The 23,128-nt window shown below is 53.8% G+C and overlaps 2 protein-coding genes across 5 annotated transcripts in view; both read right to left on the reverse strand.

Annotated features, from left to right (window-relative positions):
* The window catches only part of ELL (elongation factor for RNA polymerase II), a 77,302-nt gene extending 76,442 nt beyond the window's left edge, over positions 1-860 (reverse strand). The window contains exon 1 of the mRNA XM_018051443.1: positions 705-860. Within this exon, the coding sequence (XP_017906932.1) occupies positions 705-839 (135 nt within the window). The 5' untranslated portion in view covers positions 840-860. The remainder of the gene's footprint in view (positions 1-704) is intronic.
* FKBP8 (FK506 binding protein 8) lies at positions 11,004-21,258 on the reverse strand. Of its 4 annotated transcripts, none has more exons than XM_018049968.1 (9): positions 21,152-21,258; positions 19,456-19,769; positions 16,363-16,532; positions 16,167-16,255; positions 15,649-15,866; positions 14,664-14,836; positions 12,574-12,651; positions 11,960-12,091; positions 11,004-11,526 (listed from the first exon to the last, which is right to left on the reverse strand). In XM_018049968.1, the coding sequence occupies exons 2-9, from the start codon at positions 19,742-19,744 to the stop codon at positions 11,440-11,442; spliced, it is 1,236 nt and encodes a 411-aa protein (XP_017905457.1). In that variant the 5' UTR covers positions 19,745-19,769; positions 21,152-21,258; the 3' UTR covers positions 11,004-11,439.

Consider the following 23,128-nt stretch of genomic DNA (forward strand, 5'->3'; position numbering starts at 1 on the left):
CAGCAAGCCCCCCTCAAAAAGACTTCCTCTTCCTAAAGGTGTCCAGCGATTCAGGGTCACCTGGGGAGCTGGGAAAACGCTGTCAGGTTCTGCCCAGACTTCCCTTCCCAACAAATGAGTGAACCCGACTCCAGGAGCCTCACCGGAAAGCGTCAAAGACGGCCCCCAAGCGCAGACAGAACCTCCCCACACAAAGTGAACAGCACCCCACAGGAGCCCCGACAGCGGTGACCCACTGACCCACCCCGCCAGTGACCTAGGCGGAAAAGCTGCTCCCGGGAGCGCAGTCAGCCATCCCTACCAGTCTCCCTGCCAAGCAGCCAGACAGAGAAGCCCTAACCCCCCACCTCCTGTGCTCGGACAGCGCTACCTCTACCCCCTCCCCTGGTCAGGTGAGAAAACTAGTTCCTGCCCAGGTGCCGGGTGAGTCCGGAAAGGCCCCGGACGCCTCCAGGTGCCGACAAAGACGCCCCCCGGATCAGGCGCGCGAGTTCTGGCCCTTCGGCCGCCCGCCAGGGTCGCCTCCCGAGCCGAGGCTCCCCGCTCTCCGAGTGGGACATGTGCCCACCCCGCGCCCCGCTGGCCCAGAAACCCGCGAGCAAGACCTCAGACGCCGGACCCCGCACCCCCAAGCCAGGGCGCCGCGGAGAGGGGCGCGCGAGGCCGACCTGCGCCCCGACGCCCGCGCCGAGTCCGCCGCTCACCTGGCTGGCGCGGTAGCTCTCGAAGGCCCTCAGGGCACTGTCGGTGAGCTTCACATGGAACACGGACACCTTGCTGCCGTCGCTCACCCGCCCGCACGACAGCCCGTAGCTCCGATCCTCCTTCAGCGCCGCCATCTTGCGACCATCGCTCCCCCGCCCCCCGCTTCCCGGCTCCGGGGCCAGCGGCGCGCCGGCCACGCCCCACCCCGCCGCCCGCTGACGCACTGCATTATTCATGAGACGCGGCTGGCCACGCCCCCTAAGGGCCCGGCTGGCGCCGTATTGCCCGCCGACGTGCTGCATTATTCATGAGACGCGGCCAGCCGCGCCACGCTACGGGCCGAAGGCGGCACGCAGTCACCGCCCCTGTTTTCTGCATATTCATAAGGATGGCTGGCCCCACCTCTCAAGGCCCCAGAGGCGTCCACTTCCGTGCCCGGACTCCGCCCCGACACGCGCACTCCTTCAGGCCCCGCCTCGATGTGTATTATTCATAACCCTGACTCAGCCAAGCGCGTCGAAGCCCCGCCCCACCAGCCGCTGACGTGTGTATTATTTATGAGGTCTCTCCAAGTCTTCCGTCTTTGGCTTCTGTGGAGAGTCCCAGCGAGGGCGTGGAGGGGACCGGGCTGCGCAAAACACGTGGGGGCGCGGAAGCGGAGGCTGGCTGGGTGAGTGGGCGTGTCTATGCAAACCGAGCCCGAGTTGGACGCTGGGTTGCGCTGCTGGGTCTTCCCTAAGGTGGGCCCGGGGCTGTTGGGGGGATCGTGGGGGTTAGTGAACTTTGCTCTTCTGTAAGAGTAGACTTTTAATAGAATAAAATCCTACATCCCCAAAGGACCCTGAGAGATGGCGGTTATCCAGCTCCCCAATTAAAAAGTCACATGTCATAAATTTAACCCATTTAAAATGTACAATTTTTTTATTACCAAATTCAGACTTAAATTGAAGAAAGTAGGGAAAACCACTAGACCACTCAGGTATGACCTAAATCAAATCCCTTACAATTATAGAGTGTAAGTTAGAAATAGATTTAAGAGACTAGATCTGGTAGACAGAGTGCATGATGAACTATGGATTCATGACATTGTACAGGAGACACGGATCAAAACCATCCCGAAGAAAAAGAAATGCAAAAAAGCAAAATGGCTGTCTGAGGAGGCGTTACAAATAGCTGTGAAAAGAAGAGAAGCAAAAAGCAACAGAGAAAAGGAAAAATATACCCATTTGAATGCAGAGTTCCAAAGAATAGCAAGGAGAGATAAGAAAGCCTTCCTCAATGATCAGTGCAAAGAAATACAGGAAAACAATAGAATGGGAAAGACTAAAGATCTCTTCAAGAAAATTAGAGATACCAAGGGAACATTTCATGCAAAGATGGGCTCAATGAAGGGCATAAATGGTATGGACCTAACAGAAGCAGAAGATATTAGGAAGAGGTGGCAAGAATACACAGAAGAACTGTACAAAAAAGATCTTCACAACCCAGATAACCACAATGGTGTGATCACTCACCTAGAGCCAGATATCCTGGAATGTGAAGTCAAGTGGGCCTTAAGAAGCATCACTATGAACAAGCTAGTGGAGGTGATGGAATTCCAATTGAGCTATTTTAAATCCTGAAAGATGATGCTGTGAAAGTGCTGCACTCAATATGCCAGCAAATTTGGAATACTCAGCCGTGGCCACAGGACTAGAAAAGGTCAGTTTTCATTCCAATCCCAAAGAAAGGCAAGGCCAAAGAATGCTCAAACTACTCCACACTTGCACTCATCTCACACCCTAGTAAAGTAATGCTCAAAATTCTCCAAGCCAGGCTTCAGCAATACGTGAACCGTGAACTTCCAGATGTTCAGGCTGTTTTAGAAAAGGCAGAGGAACCAGAGATCAAATTGCCAACATCCGCTGGATCATGGAAAAAGCAAGAGAGTTCCAGAAAAACATCTATTTCTGCTTTATTGACTATGCCAAAGCCTTTGACTGTGTGGATCACAAGAAACTGTGGAAAATTCTGAAAGAGATGGGAATACCAGACCACCTGACCTGCCTCTTGAGAAATCTGTATGCAGGTCAGGAAGCAACAGTTAGAACTGGACATGGAACAACAGACTGGTTCCAAATTGGGAAAGGAGTATGTCAAGGCTGTATATTGTCACCCTGCTTATTTAACTTACATGCAGAGCACATGCAGCAGCTGAGCTGAACTGAACTGAGTGGCTGCACAGCAGTGTGAATGTACTAGATGACTGTACTGTACACTTTCAGTTCAGTTCAGTCGCTCAGTTGAGTCCAACTCTTTGTGACCCCATGGACTGCATCACACCAGGCTTCCCTGTCAATCACCAACTCCCAGAGTTTACTCAAACTCATGTCCACTGAGTCAGTGATGCCATCCAAGCATCTCATCCTCTGTTGTCCCCTTTTCCTCCTGCCTTCAATCTTTCCCAGCATCAGGGTCAGTTCTTCACATCAGGTGGCCAAAGTATTGGAGTTTCAGCGTCAGCATCAGTCCTTCCAATGAATATTCAGAACTGATTTCTTTTAGGATGGACTGGTTGGATCTCCTTGCAGTCCAAGGGACTCTCAAGAGTCTTCGCCAACACCACAGTTCGAAAGCATCAATTCTTCAGCGCTCACCTTTCTTTATAGTCCAACTCACATGCATACATGACTACTGGAAAAACCATAGCTTTGACTAGGTGGACCTGTGTTGGCAAAGTAGTGTCTCTGCTTTTTAATATGCTGTCTAGATTGATCATAGATTTCCTTCTAAGGAGCAAGCATCTTTTAATTTAATGGCTGCAGGTACCGTCTCCAGTGATTTGGGAGCCCCCCAAAATAACTTCTATCACTGTTTCCACTGTTTCCCCATCTATTTGCCATGAAGTGATGGAACCAGATGCCATGATTTTAGTTTTCCAAATGTTGAGTTTTAAGCCAACTTTTTCACTCTCCTCTTTCACTTTCATCAAGAGGCTCTTTAGTTCTTCTTCACTTTCTGCCATAAGAGTGGTGTCATCTGCATATCTGAGGTTATTGATATTTCTCCTGGCAATCTTGATTCCAGCTTGTGCTTCATCCAACCCAGCATTTCGCATATGTACTCTGCATAGAAGTTAAAGAAGCAGGACGACAATATGCAGCCTTGATGTACTCCTTTCCCAATCTGGAACCAGTCTGTTGTTCCATGTCCAGTTCTAACTGTTGCTTCCTGGCCTGCATACAGATGTCTCAAGAGGGAGGTCAGGTGGTCTGGTATTCCCATCTCTTGAAGAATTTCCCACAGCTTATTGTGATGTACACAGTCAAAGGCTTTGGCATAGTCAATAAAGCAGAAATAGATGTTTTTCTGGAACTCTCTCGCTTTTTCGATGATCCAACGGATGTTGGCAATTTGATCTCTGGTTCCTCTGCCTTTTCTAAAACCAGCTTGAACATCTGGAAGTTCTCGGGTCATGTACTGTTGAATCCTGGCTTGGAGAATTTGAGCATTACTTTGCTAGCGTGTGAGATTAGTGCAATTGTGTGATAGTTTGAACATCCTTTGGCATTGCCTTTCTTTGGGATTGGAATGAGAAACAAACTTTTCCGGTCCTATGGCCACGGCTGAGTATTCCAAATTTGCTGGCATATTGAGTGCAGCACTTTCACAGCATCATCTTTTAGGATTTGAAATAGCTCAACTGGAATTCCATCACCTCCACTAGCTTTGTTTGTGGTCATGCTTCCTGAGGCCCACTTGACTTCACATTCCAGGATGTCTGGCTCTAGGTGAGTGATCACATCATTGTGGTTATCTGGGTCATGAAGATCTTTTATGTATGGTTCTTCTGTGTACTGCTGCAGGGATTCCAACTCCAGCCTGTCTGAGTTCAGGGCCGAAGTTATGGGATCCTCCACCCTTCATCTGGGATCAGTTCATAATTTTAAAATATATAATTAAAAAATTTACAATTCTGTGTCATTAAGTGGAATTCACATTGTTGTACAACCATCACCATTATTCATTTCCAGAATTTTTTCCATCATCACTGATCAGACATGCTGACAAGTTTGCCCACTGCTGTGCCCAACTGTTAATCTGGAGGCTAGGCCAGGTAAATATGGGAGCAGGCCAGGGCTGCACTGCCCCTAGAAGGGCCACATATAGGCAGGAAGGGCAACTGAGAGGCAGGTGGTCTGGAGTTAGAGGATGGAGAGGGGACAGCCAGCCAGACTGCTGAACAGAGTGAAACATGGGAGGAGCCAGCTCTGAGTGCTGACCAGCTTGTGTGTGCCATTAGAAAAGGCACTTCCCCTCCTGGAGCTGAAAGTGGTTTCAGCTGAGAAACAGACAACAGCATTAATAACAACCACCCCACGAAGAGTGCTTAAAATGCACCAGGCTCTGTTTTCAGTGACACTCACAACTGCCTTTTGGGGTGGATACTGTGGTTTGGTCCCATTTGCCAGATGGGAAACTGAGGGCTTAGAGAAGTTAAAAAGAATTAAGAACACTGCAACTATGGGCTGTTCTGCTTGGCAACAATTATTTCTCCATTTTACACTGAATGCCCCAGTGGCTCCCAAGAGGACCCTGGAAACAATAATGGAGGGAATCATCAGGCATTGGTGTGCGCTCCAAAGCCTCTAAGAACTAGCTCACCCAAAAAACTGGAAGCCAGTTGATTGCCTTGGGGTGGTCTCTCAACATACAGTCCACGTAGCAAGCCCATTGAAAATGTTCTAGTTCTGTGATGGGAACAGTGACCCTGGCCTGACCCTCACCCTATGGGACCTGGGATGTGTCTTGCCCTCTCTTTTCCTCACTTTGCTCATCCATAAAATAGGGATAATAACAGCATTTACCCAAGGGCCTAGGCCTAGACCAAAGAAGATGCCATTATCATGAGGATCATTATTAATGGTTTTACAAGAGTTTAATCTACATAATCCCTTTCCTTTAGACATTTATGTTTGCAGTTCATGGAATTTTAAGCCACACTGGGATGAACCCCACTATTCATTAGCTGCCAACTGCTAACATATATATTAGTTAGCTATTGCTGCCTATTACGGCATAACAAAGTAGCTTAATAAAAGGAGCAGTTATTTCATAGTTTCTGAGTGCTAAGTCTGGTATGTTTCTGCTCAGGGGCCCATGAGGCTGTAGTCAAGATGTTGGATGGGCTATGTCCTCACCCAGAAGCTCACCTGAAGAAGGCTCTGTGTCTGAGCTCCTTCAGCTTGTTGGTAGAACTCATTTTTTGGTGGTTGCAAGACTGAGGTCCCTACTTCCTTGCTGTCACTGGGGGGCAATCTCAGGCACTGGCCATGTGGCCCCCTCCATCTCAGTAATAGAAACCTCCCTTGTGTTGAATCCCTCTGACTTCCTCTTCTATAGCCAGCAGGGTCGGGCCTACCCAGATTATCCCCATATCTTAAGGTCAACCGTGCCCAGTGACAACACAGTCATGGAACCGAGATACACCGCATTCCCCATCCAGGGATGATGCAGGATAAGAAATCTCAGGAACGCCTTAAAATTTCTGCAGCACACAGCCCTTAGAGACGCATTGCTGCACATCTGTCCCACAGCTTCCTGAAAGTTGAGTTGCTAGGTCAGAGCAAATGGACCTTGGGGATTTTGAAGCAAACAGTTTTGCAACAGAAGGAACATGAAGATCCCTGAGAACTCTGTTTGGAGCTGGCCCCTCTGCATGGTGGGGTGGCCAGCAAGCAGTCTGCTCCACTGCTCTCTTAGCTGGCCACCTCAGAGCCAGCAAGTCCACCTTCGGGGCCTCAGGGCTTATTTGTGCAATAGGGAGACTCACATCTCTTCTTGGGATGAGGCCAAAGACACCTGTTGTCAGGAATCCCTAAGACCACGGTCAGGCTTGGTAATTCACTAGAAGGACACACAGAACTCAGAAAAGCTCTTATAGTCATGGCTGCGTTAATCACAGTGAAAGGATACAGTCTAGGATCAGCAAAGGAAAAGGATGCGGAAGGCAGAAGCCAAGAGAAACCAGGCACAAGCTTCTGGTTGCAGACAGCGCTTAATTTTCCCAGCAAGGATCGTGACGACACACACAGTATACTGCCATCCAGGGAAGCACACTCAAGCCTTGTCCAGGGTTTTTGTGGAGGAGGAAGGGTCAGTTATGTAGATATGGCTGATCACCCATCCAGAGACTGAGCTGATACCATGTGACCAAAAGCCCCTACCCTATTTTTCTCTCTTTTTTGGGGGGTGGGAGGGGCAGGGGGCAGATGGCATGTGAGATCTTAGTTCCCTGACCAGGAAGTGAACCTGTGTCCTTCGGATTGGAAATGCGATATCTTAACCACTGAACCATCAGGGAAGTCCTGCTGCTGCTGCTGCTGCTAAGTCACTTCAGTCGTGTCCGACTCTGTGTGACCCCATAGACGGCAGCCCACCAGGCTCCTCCGTCCCTGGGATTCTCCAGGCAAGAACACTGGAGTGGGTTGCCATTTCCTTCTCCAATGCATGAAAGTGAAAAGTGAAAGGGAAGTCGCTCAGTCGTGTCTGACTCTTCGCAACCCCATGGACCGCAGCCTACCAGGCTCCGGTCCATGGCATTTTCCAGGCGAGTACTGGAGAGGGGTGCCACCGCCTTCTCCGCAGGGAAGTCCCCCCCCGACCCTAAATCATGCTGTGATTGTGGACTATTTGGCATGGCCCATGGCCTCAGGTAAACTGAGACTCTTATCAGTCAGGACATTCCAAGAGTCTAGAAGTGACCTCTCAGGTGCCAGTCAAGGGCCAGTCCTTTAAACGTGCAGCTTCGCACAATGCACGCCTTCACTTTCTTCTTTACTGCTCTACAGACGGGGTTTTAAGAGCCCTCATGGCTCCAGCGGAGGTACCAGGGAAGGCCTTGATTGGGTCACTGTGAGTCACATGATCGCCCAGGAGCCAATCACTGTGGCCAGGCCGCTAGACGGCTCTGATTGGTCAGGCCTGAGTTGCGGATCCACCCCTGAAGGCTGGTGGGGCACCAGCCCCATCTGTGTGGTAAGGAGTAAAGGTGAGTTCTACCAGGAGGCCTTGAATGCCAGGGCATTCAAAGACACTGATGATGCTACACTGGGTGACCCCAGCCAGCACTCAAGTTGTCCTTTAGGGAAGATGTGAGATGGAGGCGTGCAAAGGTCACCCTGTTGAAGTGCTCAGGAGATGTGAGCTTCCACACACAAAGCTCATTCTTCTGTGTTCACTTCCAATTCATGGCCCACTGCAAATGGCACCCCTTGAGGGCAAGGGCTAGGCTGAGTCATCACTCAAGACGGTACACAGGAGGCACTGGTACACATTTTGATAAGAAAGAAAATCCATCCATCCAATCTCTGAACACAGCACACGCTGTCCAGCCAGCACACCTTTGCACATACTGTGCCTGAATCGGGAGCAAGCCCCGTCTGACATCCCCCACAGGCCTCCTGTGTGCTTAGGGTAACCTTATTGCCCCTCTGGCTCCCTACCGCTGTCCTGTTCACACCACTGAGGATGGAATGACCCAGGGGATGGATACACTTAAGTCCCCACCTGGCCCTGGCATTCAAGGCTTTTCTCACCTCTTGGCCTTAACCTGCAGTAAGATGCAGAAACAGCTGCCTGGACTCTGGAGGCAGGCTGACCTGGCCCAAATCCTGCCTGTTACTTCCAGGTAGTGAGACCCTGGGCAGGATCTGTCTCCTCTCTGAGCTTTCATCTGCTCGGCTAAGAATGGGCACAACCAGAGCAACCATGAAGAAGAGGGGCAAAGGAAGGAGCCCCAACCAGCCTGACTCCATCATCACTAAAAAGCTAGTCTTCAGGACACGTGAAACCTGCCAAGCAGACACAGAAACTCTCAGCATGGAGCAGAGTCAGAAAAGACTCGCAGGTGTGTGGTCAGTTGCTTTTTCTTTTTCTAACATTTACTTACTTGGCTGCTCCAGTCTTAGTTGCAGCATACAGAATCTTTAGTTGTGGTATGCAAACTCTCAGTTGCAGCTTGTGGGATCTAGTTCCCTGACCAGGTATAGAACTTGGGCCCCTGCCTTGGGAATGCAGGGTCTTAGCCACTGGACCACCAGGGAAGTTCCTCAGTTGCTATTTGACAAAGCTATCATAGTAACTCACTAGGGGAAACAAGTCTTCCCCACAGATGTTTCTGCAACAGCTGGACACATGCGTGCATGTTCAGTTGTGCCCAGCTCTTTGTGACCCCATAGACTGTAGCTTCCAGGCTCCTCTGCCCTGGTATTTTCCAGGCAAGAATACTGGAATGGGTTGCCATTTCCTACTCCAGGGATTTTTCCCCACCCAAGGATCGAACCAGTATCTCTTGTATCTCCTGCATTGGCAGGCAGATTCTTTACTAACTGCACCACTGGGAACCCAACTGGATGGTTATTTGGAAAAATTTGAACCTCAACCCCAACCTCACACCACTTAGAAAAGTTAACTCCAAGTGGCTCCTGGATCTCAATATAAAAGTTAAAGCCATAAGAGGTTGAAAAGAAAAACCAGAAAATCTCTACAAACGGCTCAGCAAGTTTTGACGAAAAGCATGTGGAATGAAGGGGGAAAAATGACAAATTGGACTGCATTAAATTTTAAATGTCTGTTCTTTGAATGAACAGAAAATGGAAAGTGAGGAACTTCCCTGGGGGCCCAGTGGTTAAAAACTGCCATGCTCCCAGTGTAGGGGACCCAGGTTCGATCCCTGGTCAGGGAACTAGATCCCACACGCCACAACCAACAGTTAGCATCCCACAACGAAGAGACCCTACTTGCTGCGCCTAAGACGTGGTGCAGCCAAATGAATAAACGATAGGAAAATGAAAAGTGAGACACAAAGTGGGAGATATATTCACGACACATCTGACAAAAGCCTTGTCCCCAGAGAATATGACGAAACGGGCACAGAACAAGGCTGCTGCGGGCCCACGGTGGACGGATGCCAGGGCTGCACAGCCAGTGCTCAGGAGCGGCAGCAGTGACGGCCCTCACAGCCAGGCCAGAACGTCGCCCCAGCCAGCCCACAGCCCATCAGGCCAGCTTCCCAGCCTGAAACCACAGAGACCGAGCAGAGAGGGGGCATCCTGCCTGAGATGCAAGTCTCCTAGGCCTGGCCAACCCACGGCCCCCACCCCAGCGCCTGCCACGGAACCCTATTCCCATCAGCGGCCAAGATAGAAACCTAAGGGGATTGAGTGGTGCAGAGTAGAATCAGTTCCAAGCTACGGCCAGATGTGCCCTAAGAGTAATCCAAGTGGCCCCGAGAGGGCCTGGGGCAAGCAGGGCAAAGATCAGGTTTCAAGGCCTGACGGCCACTTTCTGCTGGGTGGCTGTGGCCAGTGGCTTCTCCTCCTGGACTGTAAGGGGGTGTGTGCTAAGTCGCTGCAGTCACGTCCAACTCTGCGATCCTATGGCCTATAGCCCAGTGGGCTCCTCTGTCCATGGGGTTCTCTAAGCAAGAATACTTGAGTGGGTTACCAGTTCCTCCTCCAGAGAATCTTCTGAACCCAGGGATCAAACTGCTGCTTTCACACCTCCTGCATCGGCAGGTGGGTTCTTTACCACTAGCGCCACCTGGGAAGCACTAGTAAGGGGCTGGGCATGAGCCAAACACTTGTGTGCTCTACCTCAGAGATCTCCTTTCCTGGAGGCAGGCTAAAAGAGCAAGAAGGAACTCAGGTTGATAAAGGTGCCAAACACTGACTTTGGCTATCCTGGTTGGGACGGTGGGCAGCGTTTTGGGGAGAAGCTCCTATAGCCCTGGGTTGTTGGGAAAAGGAGATGGGATGCAGCTCCTGGAATCAACCCCACCCCTCCCCAGAGGCCTTGCAGTGTCCAGCTCTGCTGAGCACCCACCTTTATCACCTTTGAACATAAAAGGTTCCATCCTGCTCCAGGGCCTTTACACCGGCTATGCTGCTGCCCAGATACGGGTCTGTCTGCTTGCTGCACAGCCAGACCTCTGTGGTCACTGAGGGCTCAGCACAGTCCCGTGAGGTCCCATCAGGGTCCCCCGCTGCAGATGAGGTGACAGAATTGAGAGGTGGGGTAAGGACCACACCTAGCAGTGAACCCCCGCCGAGTCTGACCAGGCACTCTGAGCACAAGGCCCCACTAGGCCAGGTCTGTTTCCCACTCAGCACAGAGGGTGTGCTGTGGCCTGAGAGCAGACAAGCCCCCTCTAGTCCCGGCTTGGCCACACCCACCGTCCTCTGTGACCCTGGATGTGGTACAAAAGGTCTCCGGCTCAGCCCCAAGTGACGCTAAAAGAAGGTTCCAGAACGAGCAGGGAGCGGGGTGGGAGGCTTTTATTTCACTGTGTGTAGGTGGAGGGGGCCTGGACAGAGGGCAGCAGGCAAGGCAGGAGGGGCTGGAGGTTGGAAAGGGGCTGGGCAGGGGGAGGGCTGCCCCCAGGCCTGTTGGGAAGAGGACACTGGGACTGATCCCTGCTGGGACCTCACCCCGGGGGTGGGGTGGGAATTGGGTCTGGAGCAATGAGGGCCCCCTTGCTCCGGGCTGGATGTGGGGTCCGGGCCCTGCCTCGCTTTCCTCCAATAGGGCTCAGTCCCTCCTGCTCGTGGGGCCACATGACCCCCAAACCTCACTGCCCCCGCCCCAGAGGAGGGGGCTAGGCCAGTTAGGGCAGTGGACAGGGAGCCTGGGGGAGTTAGGGAGCACAGGATGGGGGTCCACGGTGAGTGGAGGGGATGGTGGCCACCTGGGCGGTCAGTTCCTGGCAGCAATGACCACAGAGAGAGCCACGCCCCCCAAGGCGACAGCAGTTGCCCCAAACAGCCACTTCCATGGGATGGACTGTGGATAAAGGAGAGGGAGAAGGCGGCTAGACAGTGGTCAAGACAGATGGCTTGCACCTCAGCCAACAACTACAGTCCCAACGGGCCTCCCAGGAAACCACGGCCTGAAAATGCCTTGCCTACCTCTCGGAAAACTCCTACACCTGCACCAAAGATCAAGCCAAGCCCCCCTCCTCCGGTACACCTCCCCTTCCCCTCTGAAGGGAGCCAGCACTCCTCTGCCCGAGCCCTCCGGACTGTGTCGCATCTTCTGCTCGGGCTCTGATCACACAGTGCTGGGGACTCTCTGCGTCCATGTCCCCAGCACGATCCAGCATGGCCCAGCTCAGGAAGACACCGATGTTGCGGAATGAAGACGCTCCCTCTGCGTGGTGCGCCCTGCACACAGCCCTCCTCTGGGAGCTTCCCTGTGCCTGCCCGCCCCTGCTCACCCAGGCACCCTTGCCAGGACACTTGGCAGGCAGCCGGCTGGGGTTGCCCAGCATCTTCCGGTACAGGGCGGTCTCCGTGCTCCTCTGGGCCGCATGCTTCTTCACCAGCTTCGAGAGCTCTGCGTGGATCGTCTGTGAGAGCAGAAGCCAACCACTGTTGCTAGCAGCCTGCCTCCCTGGGGCCCGGGGGCTCGCTGGGGCTGGAACCGCTGGGCCTTGGGAGCTGTCTGCTACTCGCCGGGCATTAGCAAAGTGGGGGTTGCTGTCTGCGTCCTCCGAGGAGGCCAGAAGATGAGGTGGGGCAAGGGTGGCCAGAGGAAGGTTTCTAAGAAGAAATATTCTGGGAAGGAAGCTGAAAACACCAGCACTGGCCAGGCTGGCAGTGCCCTTGACCTCTAAAACCCCTGCTGGGGTGAGAGCCCAGACTGCCTCTGCAGGGGTCAAAAAGGGTCTCAGCAGGCAGGTTGGGGCCCTTCAGTCACGTACCCCCTGCTACTGCCCAGATAGAAACTCTACAGGGGAGAGCCACAGCAAGAAAGATAAGGGGCAGACCACAAGAGGAACTTCCCGACAGGTCAGCATGGCAAGTCTCAGGGTGCCCCCATTCTGCTCACCTTGTTGGAAGGTTCCAGCTTCAGGGCTGCTCTCAAGATGGGGATGGCCTCACTATACTCGCCTTGCTGGGCCAGCACCTGCAGGAGCAAGTGGGGAGTTATCACTTGGACCCAAGCTGGGCCACGTTCTCCTTCAAGAGACCCAGCTCTGCCAGGCTCCCGGCCATCTGACTAGTTCCAAGTCTATCTCCAGCAACTGGCCCAGGGCTCCAGTCACCCCTACACTGCTCCCCGGAGCCCTCAACTACCTGCGCGGCACGCCAGGCTCGGTGCCCCTTCCCATGAACGCTGGTTTCACCGCGTGCAAGTGGCCCAGGCACTCTCTCTCCTCCTCCCTCACCACCTTGGCCGACTCGAGAAGCCAACCAGAAGCTGCCGAAGCTCTGGCCACACTGAATGGTTCAGAGCCAGGCATGTGACTCAAGCCAGCCAATGAGATCCAGCCAGAACTATGCTGGGAGCACTGGGAGGCCAGTTGCTTAGTGGAAAGGATGGCTGGCCCTTTTGGCAGAGCAGGAGGGAGCATCTTGAGAGAGGAGTGTGCCTGAGAAATGAACACAGCATGCAGACACAGGTATCTCCATAACACTGCTGAACACCTGGATCCAGCTGTGACTGAAGCCAGCTAGGCCTGAAACTCGGCAGTTCCACAAGCCATCAATTCCTTCTGCTTGAATCTGAGTGGGTTTCCATCACCTTAGACCAGCAGACCCAAACAGGTGTGAGGCTACAAGAACTGACAGTCTCATTTCCCCCAAGAGGATTCTTTCAAACCCTGAAAAACAGGGTCAGCATCTTTTCTCTCCTCACGTTTCTATATCCAGAAAGTACTTTAAAAAACACTGGCTGGCCTGCTCAGTGAAAGTGAAGTCGCTCAGTCATGTCCAACTCTTTGCAACCCCATGGACTGTAGCCTACTAGGCTCCTCCGTCCGCTGGATTTCCGAGGCAAGAATGCTGGACTGGGTTGCCATTTCCTTCTCCAGGTCTCTGACACACTAAGTGACCCAGCATTTGCTTATGCCTTAGTTTCCTCAGTTTACTGCTAAAAAGTGCTGAAGGCACCCCCTCTCCCAGCAGAGTGAGGATGAACAGAGACAGGGACAAAAGCAACTCAGGTCAGGTCCACTCAGGCCAAGCTCCCCACCACGCTCCACCTGCACTTACTCAGCACCTACTGTGTGCCTGGCTCTATCTGCAGCGCTAGAGATGTAGCAGCGAATGAGACATACAAAGGGCTTCCCTGGTGGCTCAGTGGTAGAGAACGCGCCTGCAATGCAGGAGCCACGGGAGACGCAGGTTCAATTCCTAGGTCAGGAAGATCCCCTGGAGGAGGGCACGGCAACCCACTCCAGTATTCTTTTGCCTGGAGAATCCCAAGGACGGGAGCCTGGTGGGCTATAGTCCATAGGGTCGCAAAGAGTTGAACACGACTGAAGCGACTTAGCACGCACGCATACGACATACAAAATCCCCACCTTCTGGGAAGGGAAATGGACAAGAGGCATGACACCTGCCCATGCTGACAGTGACATGGGAAACAGGAAGACAGGGCAGGGGGGTTGTAGGGAGGCCTTCCTGAGGAGGTGACATCACCGCGAAGGCTTGAAGGAGATGAGGGAAGGACTCAGGGGAGTAAACGGCGTGGACAGCCCACGCAAAGGCACTGGGGCAGCAGCAGACCTAGCCCCAGTACCAACCAACAGCAGACTGGAAGGTGATGGCAGGGGGAAAGACCAGATGGCTCTCAGCCTTGAAGTCCACGAGAAGGACCCAGCTTTTACTGGGGGAAATGGCAGTCACAAGAGGGTTATATGCGAGGAATAATTACGGATGGGCCAGGTGGCAGTGCTGGGGAAGAGAGGGAACCTAAGACCCAGGGCTCAGCTCAAACATGGCCTCAGTCAAGGAACTGCTGTGACCCAAGCCACACCCCTGCACCTATTTGAACCTCAGTTTTCCCATCTGTACCCCGGGGAGCTTGGGTGGCTGATGCTCACGCCCTTCTCAAGTCTGGGGTGGGAGACCAGCCTCACTGCCCTGGGATGGGGAGCCAGCCTGCCCACTGGGAGCCTGCGGGCTGCAGCTCACCTTGCCCTTGCGGAAGAGAGCCTTGATGTTGTCAGGCTGGTGCTCCAGCACGAGGCTGCAGGAGCGCAGCGCTGCACGGTAGTGATCCAGCTTCAGCTGCGAGGCCGCCAGGTTGTTCAGACACTTCACCTTCAACTGCAGGAGCTGCTCCTCCTCCTCGAATGTCATGTCCACTGAGGGGAACAGCACGCAGCCACAGCTGCTGTGACCATGCCTCCAGCCCTCCCCCCAGCCATCCAGCTGCAGAGGAACCAAGTGACCCAAGCCAGGTCCACCCTCCGCACCTGGTGGTGGAGGAGACTCGGGGGAGGGTCTCTGAGTGTCCCAGTGACAGGAGGCAGGGGACTTCCAAGCTCCCAGTGCTGTGGGACCTCTACCACCTACTCCTTGAGGGGACTCAGGTCTCTCTGGCCTCAGCTTCCCCATCCTAATACAGGCCAAGACCAGCACCATCCTCAGGGCACTCGCAAGGAGTCTACAAAACGGAGCCTAAGTGAACAAGGGCCTGATCACGGGACACGTGGATCGACAATGTCTGCAGTCAACCACATTTGAAACATCTATCTGCACTTCATAACATTCCACTGACCTGGGATACAAGTCCTGACCTAAGGAGGCTTAATCACCCAGGTGGCTCAGTGGAAAGAATCTGCCTGCCAAGCAGGAGACACAGGTTTGATCCCTGGCTCAGGAAGATGCCCTGGAGAAGGAAATGGCAACCCATTCCAGTGTTCTCGCCTAGGACATTCCATGGACAGAGGAGCCTGGTGGGCCACAGTCGATGGGGTCGCAAAAGAGTTGGCCACAACTTAGTGACTAAACCTCCACCACCAGTGGTAACTACAGGCTAGGCATAGTTGAACATCCATCCAGGTTCTAGAACTTTCTAGAACATTCTGAATCTGGGGCCCTCTGTGGCTTGAAGTTTCTAGCACTAGTGGGGATGGCTCTGCAGGGAGGTGCTGGGATTTGACCTGGCGGTCACCTTTGGCACTGGAAGTAATGGCCTTGATGGCGAGGTCGTAGGAGTTGGCAGCCAGCACGAAGTCGGCCCGCTGATAGTGAGCATTGCCACACTCCCGCTTCCGGTTGGCCAGGGCCACACGCTCCTGCCCCGTAAGCATCTCCAGGTCAGGCCCATCCACGGCAGTCTTCAGAGTCACCTCCAGGCACAGGGCCGCGTGCGGGGGGATGTATGGGCTCCTGCTGGGGGATGGGGTGGGGATAGCACTCAGACCCAGCGGCCACCGTGACTGAACCCCCAGGCACACTGGGATGGCTCAGGAGCAGGCGGGAAAGGGCTGTCACCCCCTCCTCAGTAAAACACAAGGGAAGTTAACCCTTGCTCCCCTTGAGCTCCGTGGCCTGGAGCAGGATTTCCCTCGCTGAGCCTCAGACTCCTCTTCTATAGAGTGTGCAGGCAGATGGGGTGAGATGGGGGAACCAAACGTCCCACCCACTCCTGCATTCCCACAGGGACCCCTGTAAGCAGCAGGTTCTCACCTGCCCTGGGGGCCATAGCAGTACTTGGAGTCAGCAGTGACCATCGCCGTCTCCCCGACGTCCATGAGCGGGACGCTGAGATCCAGGGCCTGGGAGGGCGGGGGGGCAGAACTGGTGGAGTGGGCCGAGCAGCAGCACAGCGGAGCCTGCACACCCCCCCACGACCAGCACACCCCCGCCCCGCCCCTCTTCTCACCTGGATGACGTCGCAGTCGCCCAGGGTGAACACCAGCTCCGGCTCCTCCTGTACTCGCGTGCCATTCTCCAGAGACGTCTGCAGCCGCACAGTGACCACCTGGCCCTTGGTCGGGCGGCTGGAGCCCGGTGGGCCTGGAACCAGCGTCTTCTTCCTCAACAGCCCATTCCCTGCCAAGGAGAGGGAACAAACAGCCTGTCACCAAGCGGCTCAGATGAGTGGCTGCCCCCTGGGCAAACTCTCCCGTCACCAGCAGCTCTGCCTCTCCTGGGGGTGGCACAGCACCAGGGCACAAGCTGAGTTTTCAGTGGCCCCTCTCCCACTGACTGGGCAGGTGAGCCCATGCCTCTGCGTCCCAGTGTCCCTGGCTGGACAGTGGGCATGAAAGTATTGATTTGGGGACTGACGATACTGGCCCTGGGATGGGCTCAGTGAATGCTGGCTGGTCTGTTATCTTAAGACAATCAAAGGAGGGGGGACATCCCTGGAGGTCCAGTGGTTAAGAATGCACCTTCCAACGCAGGGTTTGATCCCTGGTTGGGGAGCTAAGATTCCACACGCTGCAGGGCAGCGAAGCCCGTGGACTGCCACTGCTGAGCCAGCTCACCACAGCTAGAGCAGCTCCCACTCCATGACAAAGAACAATCTGTGCACAGCAGTGAAGATCGAGCACAGCCAAAAATTAAGAATGAATAAATGAGGCTTCCCTGGTGGCTCAGTGGTAAAGAATCCACCTGCCAATGCAGGAAATATGGGCTCAATCCCTGATCTGGGAAGATCCCACATGCCACAAAGCAAGTAAGCCCGTGCGCCACAGCTATTGAGCCTGTGCTCTAGAGCCCGGGAGCCGCAACTACTGAATGAAGCCTGCGCTCAGCAACAAGAGGAGCCAGAGCAATGAGAAGCCCACGCGCTAAAACTGCAGAGTAGCCCCTGCTCGCCAAAACCGGAGTAAAGCCAGAGCAGCAGCAAAGACCCAGCATAGCCAGAAACAAACTAATTAAAAGGAAAACGTCAGTATAAACATACATCTAGTTAATTGCTAAATTAAAAATAATTTTTAAAAAGAGAATGGAGTTCCCTGGTGGCCTAATGGTTAGGAGTCTGCACTTTCATTGCTGGGACCCAGGTTCGAGCCCTCGTCAGGGAACTGAGATCCCACAAGTGGCCAAAAGAAGAGAAGAAAAACATCTCGGCTCAGTGAGGGCAAAGGGCTGAGAAAAGCCCTCCTGCCCATCACAGTCAAGGCAGCCGGGATGCCCAGAAAAGAGACTCGAGAGCGCTGCCCTGTCCCCTCTCCTTTGGTTCCAATCTCAGCCCTGAGACATCTGGGTCTCAGTTTACCCCGCCATGAAACGGGGTGGCTGGGGCTTCTCCTGGTGACACCCAGAGAGTAGCTCGCTTAGTCAGTAGAGTACCTGTGATGCCAGGAGTGTGTCCCGACTAAAGCACCACATCACACGGAAATACCTAAAAGCAAAAGTAACCCCTAGCTACCCCCCTCCAGCCACCAAGGAGACCACTACGTTCTTCCCCATACCCCAAACAATTTTAGGGATGGCCAGATGGCCATAGCCAACACCTCCTGAGGACCAGGCACAAGGCCCCAGGCCCTCACAAACCCACTCAAGGAGCCCCATAGTGAAGACACCCACAGTCATCCCATTACAACTACTCGGGTGAATAGAGGGCTTATACCTACGGGGCACAAGAGACCGACGTCACCTGCAGCCACCCAGTGTACAAGAAGTACCTGTATTCTGTAAGTCCCCAGGTCTGGAAAACACTGCCATGAGTCGGAGCAGATCCTAGTCTAAAGATGATGGGCAGGGAGATCTACTCATATTGTGGAATATTCTAGAGTGTTCCAAATTTCTGCAGGGCTCCCCAACTTATACCTGCTCCTGCATCCAGTTTCAGAATCACTTACCTAGTGGATGCCAAGGGATCCTGTGTCTTGAGGCTTCTGGACACTAACAGGGGATATGTTGGTAGGATCTCAACCAGGCGTTGTCTCTTGCCTGGGGAAACTCTGGGTAAATCACAGCTTCTCTCAAGGCCTCAGTTTCCTTGTCTAGAAGCCTGAATTCTGGCCTCAGAGAGTGGTTGGCTCGAATATAAACAAACAGAGCCATCCTCATGCTCACAGAGGGAGCAGGGCTGTCCTTCCTGTCAGTAGAGAACTTCCCAAACTTTAACAGAGCCAAGGGGCCTGTGCAACCTTGGACAAGTGCCTTCACCTCTCTGAGCCTGTTTCCCTAACTGTCAAACAGGGATATGGTAGGAATTACAGCACAAGGTTGCTGTGAGGATAAAATTAAAGGATGCACAGGCCTGGCACGGAACCACTGCTTAGTAAACATCACCTGGTGTTTGTTTTTTTTTAGGCATAGTAAAGTCTGTATCTGTAGTGGAGGTGAAATCAGTACCAACTTGGTTTTACCAGTGTCTGTATCATTTGATACTACTTATTAGTGATGCGCTATCATTTGTGTGGACATTAGCGTTACTGAGTGTTCTAGGTATCAGAACTAGTAGTACTATGTTTATTTTCCAGAGCTGCTGTGATGGAGTGTTTAGTGGACGCTGCAGCACATATGGGTTCTCCTAGTTTCTCTCTTCCAGGACTTCTCTCAACACTGAGCACACTAATGAAGACTATGAATGGGATGTTCCACAGATCTACTTGACCTTAGAACACAGTTTTGGGGGGCATGGGTCAGGCACTGGTCAGACAAATGCCAAGAAAAGGAATGGGGGTTGAGAGCTCTGTGTGGCTCTGAGCAGGTGATTCAGCGTCTCTGAGTCCTGTTAGCAGCTCTGAGAAAGCAAGTCATACGTGTATGTGTGTGTGTGTGTGTGTGTGAGAGAGAGAGAGAGAGAGAGACAAGAAAAGGGCTCATAAACATGAAGTGTCTCAAGCAATTGCCTGTGGCTAGTGATCACCGTGGTTACCACGTTTTACTTCCAATCTCCTTCACGACAGAGATGGGGAAACGAGGCTCAGGAGAGGAGAAGGCCTAGGCCAAGGTCACTCCCAAACCTGAGCTGTCTGGGCGCCATGGGTCAACCCGAGCCACCCCTGCTCCTTACCCAGGATGTCCAGCCACTCGTCGGGGGCTGGGGCGGGCTCAGGCTCGGGCTCCATGGCAGCCAGGAACTCTCGGGCCAGGGCCCCGGGCTGCTCGGCCTCCTCCAGTGGGGGCTGCCCCACATCCTCAAGTGGCGGCAGCTCACTCAGGTCCTCCTCTTCTTCCTCCTCCTCGCCCTCAGCGTCTTCCATCCCATCCAGCACCTCGAAGTCCTCAAGTGGTGGGACCCCAGCAGGCGGCGGGGCAGTGGGCTCAGGGTCTGCAGCAGAGGGCTCAGCACAGGATGCCATGCTGCTGGGGGGATGGGAACTGGCCCTGGTGGGGGGAATGGATGGGGTAAGAATCCCATCACACCTCTCAAATCTCCTCTGCCTCCATTCCCCACAGTGCCCATCACTTGCTGCGTGACTCAGGGGCTCCATGCCTTAGTTTCCTCATCTGTACAGTGGGTAGACAAACAATCCTGGTTTGTTCCAAGGACTTAACAACCCACTCACCAAACCCTGGCATCAGGTTCAAACAGCAGTAGCTATCATTAGAGTTAATTATTATTTAATCTTTATAAACACCCTGGGAAGTAGAGAACATCCCCTTGTAGAAAAGGAAATTGAGGCCCAGAGTGGCAAAGCCATTTCCCCAAGGTCACAGAGCAAGGCAACCACAGGATGCAGGATTTGGAACCTGGGGCTTAATCTGCCCAGAGTGGGTGCTGGGATTTTTTCCTGGGGGACAACCCCTGAGATCTTGGGGAGGCTATTTTTAGAGCCCAAGAGAAAAATAAAGTGACTCTTTACCAGGACTCCCCACCTTCAGTTGTCCCATCTCCTAAGGGGAGCCTCCCAGAAACCCCAAGGCATTCCTTCGCAATACCTTCCTGAACCTAATACCATCCCCCTCAACACCAGGGACCGTGTCCCAAACCATTCCCTAGGAGCCCCTTCTCTCCTCAGGCCTTCTGACCACCCTCGAAGTAGCCTCCCCCTTACAGAAGTGGTCGAGACCCCCACGGCTTCTTCCCTGGACCATCAAGAACTGACTCCCTCCCCTAGGCCCCGAGCTCTGGAGGTGGTAAAGCCGTCATTATAGCCCACAGCATCTCCTCCCTAACTCTCACCTGCCTGCCCCTTCCGGGCTCGGGTCCCATTTTCTGAGACCCTCCCAGCCCCAACCCCCACAATCCCCTGCGCTCGCATAAATAGCCCTCCCCCAACCCCAACCACCGCCCCCAGCCCGGGCCAGCTTCCCCCACAGCTGGTCTGTCGCCCCTGAACACTTTGATCTCCCCAGACGCCCCCTTCCCAATCCCATTACACCCTAGGCTCTCCAGACGCCCCCTGCCCCGGCCAGGCCCTCCTTCAACCTCCCACCCAAGTCCTCAACGCCTCACGCCTATTTGACGCCACCAGTCTGGGGCTCCCGACCCCCCGCAACCCTCGGGCACCCCTGGCCCTGCACGACTCAGCCGGCAGCGCCCCCACCCGCTGCTCTTGACCCTCCGTGGCCCCCACTCCTGGTCGCCCCCACCAGGTAGCACCCCCTCGGGCACTTCGACCCCCCCGCGCCCCCCAGCTCGCCTCCCCCGCGGCCCTTCACCCCGCCTAGCAGTCGCAGCCCCCGCCGCGCCGGGCCCCGGACTAGCCCAGGCCCGGGCAGTGCTTCGGGCCGACGCGGCCCCGCTGGCGCCCCGGGACACGTGCCTCCGGCTCCGGGACCCCAGCCTGGGGTCCTGCTCCCCCCTCCCCGCCCCCAGCCGCGGCCGCCGCGCCTCGGGAACCAGGCTCTGGCGCCCAGCCCCGCCCTCACCGCACCCATTGGACGCCGCCGCAGTGACTACAGCGTCCATTGGTGTGCGCGCACATCCGTCTCCGGTACAGGCACCGCCCCCTTCCTGCTTGTATCAGCGGGGCGTTCTTAAAGGGGCAGAGGCCGCCGCGCCACCCCCCCGACCGGGGGCGGGGGCGGGGGCGGGGGAGAGGGCGGAGGCGGGAGCCGGGGTCGGGGTGGGGGTGCTGTAGATCCTAGTCAGTTTACAGGGCAGCACCGCGCAGCCTGGTCAGACTAACCGCTTGTCTGACATTCGGCTCATCTGCGAAATGGGGATAAACACCTCTATCGACGCACTCTCACCTTGAGGGATGTTGGGAGGACAGCATTAAATGGTACTTTCTTAAGGAACTCAGGTTTGCGGGTCAGGGCAGTTCTGAGACTGCTGGATAACCCACCATGAATCCCTAGTTACTTCTGTAGATCACAGGCTCCGAGGAAAGCGACGTGCCCAAGGGCACACGGAACCTTGGTACCCCACCCCCACCTCCCCACCCCCGGCGCAACGTGGTCTGTCTAATCCTGGGAAGGTTGCCTGGTGCAAACTGGAGGAACTCAATAATGGCTAGGTTAACTGCTGAAAGAGCAGGGCCACTGGGAGGAATCCCGCCTCCCTTCTTCCCCTGCTGGAGTATGATAAGGTGCCCATAGCCCCAAGGAGAAGGTGGCAGCTTTGATTAGAAGGGGTTTTATGGCTCGTGTTTTGAAAGGGGGGGGGGCACTTACTCCTCCTTCACTCTATTTTTTTTTCTTCCTGGCAGTTACCCTCTTCCAAAATGATCTTGCTAATTCTTTGGCTTCCTCTAACTCTGCTCCATTCTGGAAAGAATTTTGCCTGTTTTATCCTTACCACCTCCTTGAATGATGCTTAGGGTCTATGGGAGTTAAACAGATGAATGAGTAACTGGATTAATGAATAAATGAAACGCTGGCTTTTGGAGGTAGCCAACATTGTGGGAGGTAAATCGCTTTTGGAGATAATTTGTCAGATAGGAGCTCTGAGGTCACCTCCTATTGGAAGCTCTCCCTGACCTCCCCAAGGCAAGACTAGGTGTTTTGATTGGTGCAGTCTTGGTATACTTCATCGGGGATTTACTTCTGTCTGTGCCATCTGTTGACTTCTGCCCCTCCCAGTAGACTGGAAGACCCTCCAAATCTGGGAAGAATATGTTGTTTCTCATTGTTTTAGTCCTGAGACCTACATAGTGATAGCTCAGTCAGTAAAGATTCTGCCTGCAAGGCAGGAGACCCAGGTTCGATTCCTGGGTCAGGAAGATCCCCTGGAGGAGGAAATGGCAACCCACTCCAGTACTCTTGCCTAGAGAATCCCATGGACAGAGGAGCCTGGCAGGCTACAGTCCATGGTGTCGCAAGAGTCAGACACCACTTAGTAACTAAACCACCGCCAAATCTAGGAAGAATATATTGTTTCTCATCGTTTTAGTCCTGAGACCTACATAGTGATAGTGCCTGGAGCAAAACAGGGAGAAGTATTCAGAGAAATCATTGTGAAAGGAAGGAAGGCTGGCCAGCTAGAAGAGGTGGTAAGATAGCAGGATTATGTGAAATTGCCTGGGAATGGATATCAAATAAACCTTGGGCCAGTCTTGGTTCTGAGGGACTTGGACTAATCTCTGCTCATCTCTGAATCTGTTTCATCTGCATAATGGAGTCATTTACCCAACCTGTCCCACCCCTGTTACAGGGGCAGAAGAAACTGTAGTGAACAACAATAATACAAAAACAATTAAAATGAACAAATATAAAGTAATAACATCAACAATTATGGTGGTATAACAGTGACTGACAGGTGTCACAGATGTAGGCAAACACTTTATGTGTACTTAATC

The sequence above is a fragment of the Capra hircus genome, chromosome 7, assembly GCF_001704415.2.
Source record: "Capra hircus breed San Clemente chromosome 7, ASM170441v1, whole genome shotgun sequence".
NCBI lineage: Eukaryota > Metazoa > Chordata > Mammalia > Artiodactyla > Bovidae > Capra > Capra hircus.